A 12187-nucleotide genomic window follows, 5' to 3' on the forward strand; every position below is an offset into this window, starting at 1 on the left:
TCACCCCATCCCCATCACTCACTCCATCCCCATCACTCACTCCATCCCCATCACTCCATCCCCATCACTCACTCCATCCCCATCACTCCATCCCCATCACTCACTCCATCCCCATCACTCACTCCATCCCCATCACTCACTCCATCCCCATCACTCCATTCCCAGCACTCACTCCATCCTCATCACTCACTCCATCCCCATCACTCCATCCCCATCACTCACTCAATCCCCATCACTCCATTCCCAGCACTCACTCCATTCCCATCACTCACTCCATCCCCAGCACTCACTCCATCCCCATCACTCACTCCATCCCCATCACTCCATCCCCATCACTCACTCCATCCCCATCACTCACTCCATCCCCATCACTCACTCCATCCCCATCACTCCATTCCCAGCACTCACTCCATCCTCATCACTCACTCCATCCCCATCACTCCATCCCCATCACTCACTCAATCCCCATCACTCCATTCCCAGCACTCACTCCATTCCCATCACTCACTCCATCCCCAGCACTCACTCCATTCCCATCACTCACTCCATTCCCAACACTCACTCCATTCCCATCACTCACTCCATCCCCATCACTCACTCACTCTCCCCATCACTCACTCCATTCCCATCACTCACTCCATTACTCACTCACTCCATTCCCATCACTCACTCCATTCCCATCACTCACTCCATTACTCACTCACTCACTCCATCCCCATCACTCACTCTATTCCCATCACTCACTCTATCTCTATCACTCACTCCATTCCCATCACTCCCTCCATTACTCACTCACTCCATCCCCATCACTCACTCCATTCCCATCACTCACTCCATTACTCAGTCACTCCATTCCCATCACTCCATCCCCATCACTCACTCCATCCCCATCACTCCGTCCCCATCACTCACTCCATTCCCATCACTCACTCCATCCCCATCACTCACTCCATCCCCATCACTCACTCCATTCCCATCACTCACTCCATCCCCATCACTCCATTCCCATCACTCACTCCATTCCCATCACTCACTCCATTCTCATCACTCACTCACTCTCCTTATCACTCACTCCATCCCCATCACTCACTCCATCCCATCACTCACTCCATCCCCATCACTCACTCCATCCCCAACACTCACTCCATCCCCATCACTCACTCCATCCCCATCACTCACTCACTCCCTCCATCACTCACTCCATCCCCATCACTCACTCCATCCCCATCACTCACTCACTCTCCCCAACACTCACTCCATTCCCATCACTCACTCCATCCTCATCACTCACTCCATTCCCATCACTCACTCACTCTCTCCGTCACTCACTCCATTCCCATCACTCACTCCATTCCCATCACTCACTCCATTCCCATCACTCACTCCAATCCCATCACTCACTCCATTACTCACTCACTCACTCCATCCCCATCACTCACTCCATTCCCATCACTCACTCCATTCCCATCACTCACTCCAATCCCATCACTCACTCCATTACTCACTCACTCACTCCACCCCCATCACTCACTCCATTCCAATCACTCACTCCATCTCTATCACTCACTCCATTCCCATCACTCACTCCATCCCCATCACTCACTCCATCCCCATCACTCCATTCCCAGCACTCACTCCATCCTCATAACTCACTCCATCCCCATCACTCCATCCCCATCACTCACTCAATCCCCATCACTCCATTCCCAGCACTCACTCCATTCCCATCACTCACTCCATCCCCAGCACTCACTCCATTCCCATCACTCACTCCATTCCCAACACTCACTCCATTCCCATCACTCACTCCATCCCCATCACTCACTCACTCTCCCCATCACTCACTCCATTCCCATCACTCACTCCATTACTCACTCACTCCATTCCCATCACTCACTCCATTCCCATCACTCACTCCATTACTCACTCACTCACTCCATCCCCATCACTCACTCTATTCCCATCACTCACTCTATCTCTATCACTCACTCCATTCCCATCACTCCCTCCATTACTCACTCACTCCATCCCCATCACTCACTCCATTCCCATCACTCACTCCATTACTCAGTCACTCCATTCCCATCACTCCATCCCCATCACTCACTCCATCCCCATCACTCCGTCCCCATCACTCACTCCATTCCCATCACTCACTCCATCCCCATCACTCACTCCATCCCCATCACTCACTCCATTCCCATCACTCACTCCATCCCCATCACTCCATTCCCATCACTCACTCCATTCCCATCACTCACTCCATTCTCATCACTCACTCACTCTCCTTATCACTCACTCCATCCCCATCACTCACTCCATCCCATCACTCACTCCATCCCCATCACTCACTCCATCCCCAACACTCACTCCATCCCCATCACTCACTCACTCCCTCCATCACTCACTCCATCCCCATCACTCACTCCATCCCCATCACTCACTCACTCTCCCCAACACTCACTCCATTCCCATCACTCACTCCATCCTCATCACTCACTCCATTCCCATCACTCACTCACTCTCTCCGTCACTCACTCCATTCCCATCACTCACTCCATTCCCATCACTCACTCCATTCCCATCACTCACTCCAATCCCATCACTCACTCCATTACTCACTCACTCACTCCATCCCCATCACTCACTCCATTCCAATCACTCACTCCATCTCTATCACTCACTCCATTCCCATCACTCACTCCATCCCCATCACTCATTCCATCCCCATCACTCCATTCCCATCACTCACTCCATTCCCATCACTCACTCCATTACTCATTCACTCCATTCCCATCACTCCATCCCCATCACTCACTCCATCCCATCACTCACTTCATCCCCATCACTCACGCACTCTCTCCATCACTCACTCCATCCCCATCATTCACTCACTCTCTTCATCACTCACTCCATCCCCATCACTCACACTCTCTCCATCATTCACTCCATCCCCATCACTCACTCACTCTCTTCATCACTCACTCCATCCCCATCACTCACTCGCTCTTTTCATCACTCACTCCATCCCCATCACTCATTCCATTCTCATCAGTCTCTCACTTCAACTCCATCACTCACTCTATTCCCATCACTCACTCCATTCCAATCACTCACTTCATCCCCATCACTCATTCCATCCCCATCACTCACTCACTCCATCCCCATCACTCACTCACTCCATCCCCATCAATCACTCACTCTATTCCCAACACTCACTCCATCCCCATCACTCACTCCATCCCCATCACTCACTCACTCCATCCCCATCACTTTCTCCAACTCCATTACTCACTCACTCCCCATTCCTCACTCTCCAGTGCTCCCTCCCTCACATCCCTGTGTTATGTTGTCCCAGCTTTTGGAATATCTGAAAAGTCTCTGTACTGTATAATGTGGGCTGACAGTTTTACTCACTGGTATATTGTTGATGAGAATTCATCTACGTAACTCCCTACAAAGAAGACAAAAAGAGGAAGTTAGTGATCCTTACCCTGCTGAATAAACAGGTACTCTCTATAGTTACACAGTGAGTGATCCTTACCCTGCTGAATAAACAGGTTCTCTCTATAGTTACACAGTGAGTGATCCTTACCCTGCTGAATAAACAGGTACTCTCTATAGTTACACAGTGAGTGATCTTTACCCTGCTGAATAAACAGGTTCTCTCTATAGTTACACAGTGAGTGATCCATACCCTGCTGAATAAACAGATACTCTCTATAGTTACACCGTGAGTGATCCTTACCCTGTGACTAACTCTTTGAAACACTGGGTGGAATTTTCTGTGCCCGCCGGCATTGGGCGTGTTTGGTGGTTTGAGTAGACAATATGGCGAGAAGGCCAAAAATCAGTTTCACAAGGCTGTGAAACCAGTTTGCGATCGTCCACTCTGCGTGTCAGTGGCAGGGCTGTGTTTCCCACATGTCAAACGTCGGGAACCCCATTGTAACACATCTGCATATCATTCCAAGTCCAGCTCACTGGTATCATCCCCTCCGCACTGGATCAGCCGAGTACAGTGGTGTGATTGCACATCAATGTGTTTCACAACTAAACGTAAGCGACATGCGTCCGGTGAGCTGCACCTCACTCGGGACTTTGAGGTTTGTTTGCCCACCTTGCTTCAGGCAGCACTCGTGGTCACCAGCGCCAGGCTTCACAGACAGCACCACATCCCTGTTAGAGGGGCCCACAGGCAGGTCTCTACCTACCAGACCAGCCACATGTAGGTGGCTTTTCAATGGCTGCAGGACTAGGGCTTGCTTGGGGAAGTGGGGGGAGTGACATTAGACAAGGGAAGAGGCTGCAGGACAGGGGCTGCACGGGGGAAGGGGGGGTATCCCAGGGTGTACGTGGGGGTACATGATGATCTGTGCGTGTGGCCTCAAGATGGTGAGGGCTGAGGAGGCAGTCTCCAGAGGAGATGAGGATAGATGGAGATGTGAGGGTATGTGTGAGAGAGTGGGTGGTGATGTCCCTTGAGCTGGCAGTGAGTGAGATGCCAGTGAATGTGTGATGGGCTTGAGTGTGTGAGTTTAGAGTGATGAGGTGGTTGCCTTACCCTGGCTGCACAGATGAGATCATTCACCCTCTTTCTGCACTGGATGGTCAACCTCATCTGTGCAGCATTGGCACTGACCACCACAGCCACTGTCTACCAAGCCGGAGTGGTAATGTAGCTGCCCCTCTTGTGGCAGAGTGGGGGTAGAGGACATCACAGCCTCCGAAAGGCGCTCGAGGGATCACTAAATCCAGGGGGGTGGGACAGGGCTGAAGGCTTCTTGCCTTTCGGAGCCTTGTCTTCTTTACTGCAGCTGGAAGCACTGGGAGGTGAGCGCACGGCTGGACTTTAAATGTGGTGCCCGGTGTGATGAAGGGGCGACATGATGTCGTGGCGGGTGAATCGGAGCCTGCCCACCATCGAAACGGTGGGTTTCCCGGGAGTGCATGATTAATGAGATGGGATTGGGACGATATGGTGTGAAAAGCCACCATTGCAGCCGATGGGTAAAATGTCCTCTTTCTTGCCGGCTACCGCACTTAGTGCAAATCTGGGGCAATTCCACCCGTTAACTTGGACGCCAGGAGTTTTACCCTCCTGTGACTGTCACGTCAGAACCGGTTTCACTCTTGCAAAGAGCCTCCAAACTCTTTCCACGTGTCACAACCACACTTGTCTCAGATTTATCAACATCCACGGCCAGTGTTTCATTAATCTCTCTTGTTAATCCTGTCATGTTTGTCTCGAGAGCTCTGTCTCCTAGTCAATCCTCATCGTGTTGAAGTCAGATCAAATCCATTCCCTTCCAAAACCCTGAAACTGTGGAACTCCTTATGTCCCTCAGCCTCTTCCACAATTGTTGATTTTTTTAATAGCCACGCATTAACCTTTCTTCCCCCCCACGCTGCCTTTATTCTTTCATGGGATGTGGGTGTCACTGACAAGGTCAGCATTTGTTGCCCATCCCTAATTTCCCCTTGAACTGAATGGCTTACTGGGGCGACTTCAGGGGCAGTTAAGAGTCAACCACATTGCTGTAGGTCTAAGGATGGCAGATTTCCTTCCCTAGAGGGGCATTAGTGAACCAGATGGGTTTTTACAACAATTGATGATATTTGTCATGGTCACCATTACTGAGATGAGCTTTATAATTGCAGGTTTATCAATTTAATATAAATTCCACCAGTTGCTGTGGTGGGATTTGAACCTGCGTTCCCAAAGAATTAGTCTGGACTACTAGCCCAGTGGCATTACCACTACACCACCATCTGCCCCAATAAGCCCCATTGACTTTGTCTTCCTTTCTATCATTTGCAGCAGTCGTGATGTCCATTAATGTGGGCCTTCACCGTGCCATATAGCCATTGACTGGCTGGTAAAGATCCCTTAGCTCATCCAGTGTGTCCCACACAATTGTGATGTACTGTGTGGTGGCGGTGTGTTACATTTCATAGAAATTATAGAAAGTTTACGGCACAGAAAGAGGCCACTCAGCCCATCGTGTCTACGGCAGCCGTAAAACAAGCCACCCGGCCTAACCCCACTTTCCAGCACTTGGTCCGTGGTCCTGCAGGTTCCGGCACTTCAGGTCCATATCCAGCCAACTTTTAAATGAGTTGAGGGTTTCTGTCTCCGTTACCCTTTCAGTAAGTTCCGGACCCCCACAGCCCTTTGGCTGAAAACAAGCCTTTCCTCATCTCCCCTCTAATCTTTCTACCAATCACTTTAAACCTATCACCCCCCCCCCACCACCTCTGCTAAGTGGGGAGGTGGTGTTGTAGTGGCATTGCCAATGGACTGGTCATTTAGAAACTCCAGGGTGATGCTCTGGGGACCTGGGTTCGAATCCCACCATGGCAGATGGTGAAATTTTGAATCCAATAAAAACCTGAAATGAAGAGTCTGATAGTGACCATGAAACCATTGTCCATTGTTCTACAAGCCCCATCTGGTTCACTAACGCCCTTTAGGGAAGGAAATCTGCCATTCTTCCCCGGTCTGGCCTACACGTGACTCCAGACCCTCAATGTCGGTTGACTCTTAAATGCCCCCTGAACAAGGGCAATTAGGGATGAGCAATGACAGCTGGCCTAGGCAGTGATGTCCACATCCCATGAACAAATAATAAAAATAGTTAAATAGGCCCTTCCCATCCACTCTATCCAGGCCCCTCACAGTTTTGTACTTCTCAATCAAATCCCCCCTCAGCCTCCTTTGTTCCAAGGAGAACAACCCCAGCCTATCCGACCTCTCCTCATCACTGCAGTTTCCCAGTCTTGGCAACATCCTTGTAAATCTCCTCTGTGCCCTCTCTAGTGCAGCTACAGCCTCTCTGTAATGAGGTGGCCAGAACTGCGTACAGACCTCAAGTTGTGGCTAACTAACTAATGATTTATACTGTTCCAGCATTACCTCCCTGCTCTCATATTCTATACCTCAGCTAATAACCCAGAATGGAAGACCAGTAAAAACTGGGAAAAATAAGAAAACTGGTCCGAACTGGGCTTGTCTACCTTAAAATGGAAGACCAGTAAAAATCGGGAAATAAGAGCACTGGTACGAACTTTTATTCCTTCTGGGAAATGAAAGGATCCCATATGCCTTCTTAACCATCTTCTCGACCTGTCCCTGCTGCCTTCAAGGATCTGTGGACACTCACTCCAAGGTCATCTACCCCTCTGAGTATATTCTCCGATTAATTGTGTAATCCTTTGCCTTGTTTGACCGCCACCACCCCCCCACCCAAATGCATCATCTCACACTTCTCTGGGTTGAATTCAATTTGCCACTTTTCTGGCCCCCTGACCAATCCATGGACATTTTTCTGCAGTCTACAGCTCCTCACCTTGCTATCAACCACGCGGCCAATTTGTGAGTCGTCTGCAAGCTTCTTGATCATGTTCCCTCTACATTTACATCCAAATTGTTAATATTTCCACAAAAATTCAGGGCCCTAGTACTGAGCCCCGCAGAACCCCACTGGAAACAGCCTTCCAGTCACAAAAACGTCCATCAACAATGACCCTTTGTTTTCTGCCACTGAACCAATTGTGTATCCAGTTTGCTACATTCCCCTGGATCCCATGGACTTTTAAATTTTTAACCAGTCTGCCATGTGGGACCTTGTCAAAAGCCATCCTAAAGTCCATGTAGACCACATCAAATGCACTGCCCTCATCAATCCTCCTTGTTACTTCCTCAAAAAATTTGATCGAGTTCGTCAGACACGATCTTCCCTTAACAAATCCATGCTGAATATCTTTGATTAATCTGTGCCTTCCTAAGTGACAGTTTATCCTGTCTCTCAGAATTAATTCCCAATAATTTGCCCACTATTGAGGTCAGGCTGACTGGCCTATGGTTATTCGGTCTATTCCTCGCCCCCTCTTTAAACAAAGGTACAACGTTAGTAGTCTTCCAGTCCTCTGGCACCTCACCTGTGTCCAGTGAGGTTTGGAAAATGATGGTCAGGCCTTCTGCTCCTTTAAACAGCCTGGGATACATTTAATCCAGCCCTGGTGGTTTATCCATTTTCAAGGATGTTAATCCCATTAATATTTCCTCTCTCCCTACGTTTATCACATCCAGTACTTCACACTCCTCCTTCTTAACTACAATGTCCCCTCGTTTGTGAAGGCAGACACAAAGTATTCATTGAGAACCATACCAACATCTTCTGCCTCTGCATATAGGTGATCTTTTTGTCTTTTGGGCCCTTCTCGTTCCTTAATTACCCTCTTACTCTTAGTATATTGATAAAATGTCTTTGGATTCACTATGCCAATATTCTTTCATGCCCTCTCTTTGCTTTCACACAGGCAGTCTAAGTTATTGTGGAAACATGCACTTTTTACATGCTTATTGTAGTGTGGAGCTATGGTGGAAGTTCTAATGCCCTATCATCCATCACATGGCTGACCAGGAATCTCTCCCTCTCTTACCACCTGCCATTGGTTTGAGTTGGAAGGACTGACAGGCCAATAATTGGCCTGTTTGTCTATGTTAAGAAAGCACCTTCCTTAGCCATTGAGTCCTGGAGTGAGATTTGAACCCAGAAACTTCTGGGCCAAAGGCAGCGATGTTACCCACTGTACCACAAGGCCCCCAGTGCATCATGGATCACAATATATACATGTTGTACCCCACCTGAAACCACGTGGTCACCTGGGAGAGGCAAAAAATGCAGGGAAAATGAACTGAGAAATGGTTAATCTAATTGATCAGCTCCCTAGGTGTTCAAAATTAGCCCAGTAGATCTCTCTGGCCTTGATAATCCCTGGCAGCATCTAACTCAATAAAGGCCTGCATTTCAGTTCAGTTTCCAACTACAGTTTCTTTGGATTCATTTGCAAGGCCAGCATTTGTTGCCCAACCCTAAGTGCCACCTTCTTGAACCATTGCAGTCCTTGTGGTGTTGGTACGCCCACAGTACTTCTTTCTGTAGTGGTTTGATGCAATGGAGGGGCTTGTTAGGCCATTTCAGGGGGCAGTTAAGGGTCAATCGCATTGCTGTGGGTCTGGAGTCACATGTAGGCCAGACCAGGGTAAGGTTGGCAGGTTTCCTTCCCTAAAGAACTCTTGTGGACCAGGTGGGTTTTTATAACGATCCGGTAGGTTCATAACCCTTATTAATGAGACGAGAATCCTGACTTATTAAATAATTGAATTTAAATCCCTGCAGCCGCCATGGTGGGATTTGAACCCATGTCTCCAGGACAAGGGCAGCAGACACACAGGAACACCACCACCTGCAAATTCTCCTCCAAGCCTCTCACCATCCTGACTTGGAAATATATCGCCGTTCCTTCACTGTCGCCGGGTCAAAATCCTGGAACTCCTTTCCTAACAGCGCCACGGGTATACCTACACTGCAGGAGAGGCTGCAGCGGTTCAAGAAGGCTGCTGACCACTGCCTTCTCAAGGGCAATTAGGGATGGGCAATAAATGCTGGTTAGTCAGTGACGCCTACATCCGGTGAAAGAATAAAATAAATTCGTCTAGGCCTCTGAATTACCATCCCATTACCTATCCCCAAAATAACACTTCAGAATGTCACATGGTTGCAATGATTATGATAAAATGACAGGGCTGGGATAGAGATGACAGAGTTTCAAACATTACCTACCTGGTTTGCAAACTGTTTCACATATTACGGGGCAGACATAACAGAACTGACAGTACTGTGGAAGAAATAGAAAATAAATGTTTTTTATAATACAGATTAGAAACAGAGGTGGATCTCGCTAAATAATACTAGGTAGGGTCAAAGGTTACAAAGGTCAATGAAGGATTGAGCTCCGAGGGATGGGATACATATTGAGAGACTGAAGACAGAGGGGTAACACATCGCAGCATTGGAGAGAAAGGCAAAAGCATACATGGAGGGACTGTTCACCTTAGAAAAGAGATGGTTATGGGGAGATTTAACAGGAGTACTCACAATCAGGAAGGGTTTTGATACAATGGTGATGGTGTGTTACAGTTAACTCAGGGAATAGATAGATAGGTTCTTGATTGGTAAGGGGATCAAAGGTTACGGGGAGCAGGCGGGAGAATGGGGTTTAGAAACTTATCAACATGATTGAATGACGGAGCATACTCGATGGGCCGAATGGCCTAATTTCTGCTCCTATGTCTTATGAAGTTCGACTTGCTGCAGCAGCACACACTCTTACATTCACTTTGTAGTCTGGAGTTATGGATGGTGATGGTAGAGGCTCCAACATTCTTTCCACCACATGGGCTGACCAGGAATCTCTCCCACTCTTACTGCCATTGGTGGCTGTTGGAAGGATTTGCAGCTTGATACTCAACCTGTTTGGTCACATTATGAACACACCTTTCTTGGTCATCAAGTCCTGCGGAGGGACTTGAACCCAGGGCCTCTGGCTCAGAGGCAGGGATACCATTCACCACCTCACAAGAACAAGGAGAAATCATTGACAGTGGCAGAAGGTTGGCTAACCAGAGGGATACAGAGTGAAGGCCTTTGACCAAGTCCCAGAGGGGAAAGGAGAATATTTTTTACACTGTGAGTTATGATCTATGATGCACGGTTTGAAACGGCATTGAAAGTAGATTCAATAATAACTTTTAAAAGAGAATTGGATCGCTACTTGAAGGGGGAGAAAGCCACAGAGCTATAGGGAAAGAACATAGGCACAGGTACAATTGGATAGTTCTTTCCAAGAGCCAACACAAGCACAATGGTCCAAATGGCCTCCTTCTGTGCTGTAAGATTCACTGATTCAATGAAGGACTGGAGATGGAGGTATGGTGTTCAATTGTTCTGTGTTTGAATATGTGAGTCTGTTTACTATTGATGCTCACTAGGCTTGATTTGTTAAGCCTGGGTGTGGATTCAGGGAAAGGTAAACAAACTCTACAAAGAGCTGGAAGCTAGAGCTAGAAGCATGGAACAGGTAATTTAATGCACTGTCAATAAAACCTGTTACACAACTAGAAACCAGTGTCACCTCTGCTTAGCTCCAACACACAAAATATACAACAGGAGGCATAGACACATTTCAAAATTGGAGACAGAGAAAGCCAGAGTGAAGATACTGGACAAACACACTGAAGGAATAGAGATGGAGGGAACAATTTCGCAAACACATTGAAGAACTGGAGAACACTGAATGGATAGCGAGTATGAATATCAAGCTGTGCAGTTCTAAACTGGGGCCTTGTCCATCAGGAACATGTACATTTAACCCCTGACATTGCTCAACAGAAACCTGGACTGCACCAATGCGGCTTCCCAATACTCTCCTGGTACCGAGCCTTGGCCAGCATTGTTATGATGGATGGGGAGGTGAACTGTCTTACCTTGCAGTCCTCGCAATGCTCACTCTTGTCTCCTTCTTCGCAAGGACATTTATCACATTCATCGCAGTGCTGTGGGAACAGGAGAAAAGTGATGCATTTAACGTAAGAAACTTGTCGAAGAAAAGAAGGTAAAAAGCACCCAAAAAGAAAAACAGGTTCAAATCCAGGGCGAACAGAGAAGAATATTGCTGAACAGAGAGACATGTTGCTGAAGCTTTTTTGTCTTGCACTCAACAGGACAAATGCAAGAATGCCAAATTTCAAACAATCACAACAATACAATGCAACAGGAGAAAAGGGTGCCGATTGGTTGGCAAGTCGACTCTGATTGGCGGAGTTGTTACCATGGAGAAAGTAATAGGGAACTATAGGTTCCTCAAGCTCCTGGATAATTCAAAAAAAGTGCAAAGCTTGAACATATTCCTTTTGTTTGCAGAGAACCTGCATTTGAACGTATGTTGCTTCTGGTAAGCAAGTCGCATAATGAGGTTGACTGGTTATCTTCAGAGGGGAATAAGGTCTCTCGTTGCTGGAGAAATATATGTTACTCTAGTGCTTATTGTATGAAAATCTCATTGAATTAAAGTTGATTGGAAAGTTGCCCTTTCACTTGCAGGGAGTGAGTGGTTCCTGTAATGGGCAGTTGACCCACAATACCAATGTCATGCTCGGGCTGTCAGTTAGAGAATCGGTCCCTATTTGTCTCTCCGATACAGCCAGCTATTGTGTCTCATCCTGGTATAGAAATTGGATCAATCAATCTTCAAAAACAGTGCTGCAGGGTTGCTCACCTCACAGAAGGCACAGTAACTGCAGAGAGAACCATCTTTGTAGTCACCTGCCTCCTCCTCACCT

General features: G+C 47.7%; 1 protein-coding gene across 1 annotated transcript in view; it reads right to left on the bottom strand.

The window, feature by feature from the left end:
* The window catches only part of LOC121271775 (fibrinogen-binding protein), a 51299-nt gene that overhangs the window by 18393 nt on the left and 20719 nt on the right, over positions 1-12187 (bottom strand). The window contains exons 2-5 of the mRNA XM_041178037.1: positions 12124-12170; positions 11333-11401; positions 9630-9684; positions 3418-3454 (exon numbers count right to left, since the gene is read on the bottom strand). Of these exons, the coding sequence (XP_041033971.1) occupies positions 3418-3454; positions 9630-9684; positions 11333-11401; positions 12124-12170 (208 nt within the window). The remainder of the gene's footprint in view (positions 1-3417; positions 3455-9629; positions 9685-11332; positions 11402-12123; positions 12171-12187) is intronic.

Source organism: Carcharodon carcharias, chromosome 31, assembly GCF_017639515.1.
Source record: "Carcharodon carcharias isolate sCarCar2 chromosome 31, sCarCar2.pri, whole genome shotgun sequence".
In the NCBI taxonomy this organism is placed as follows: domain Eukaryota; kingdom Metazoa; phylum Chordata; class Chondrichthyes; order Lamniformes; family Lamnidae; genus Carcharodon; species Carcharodon carcharias.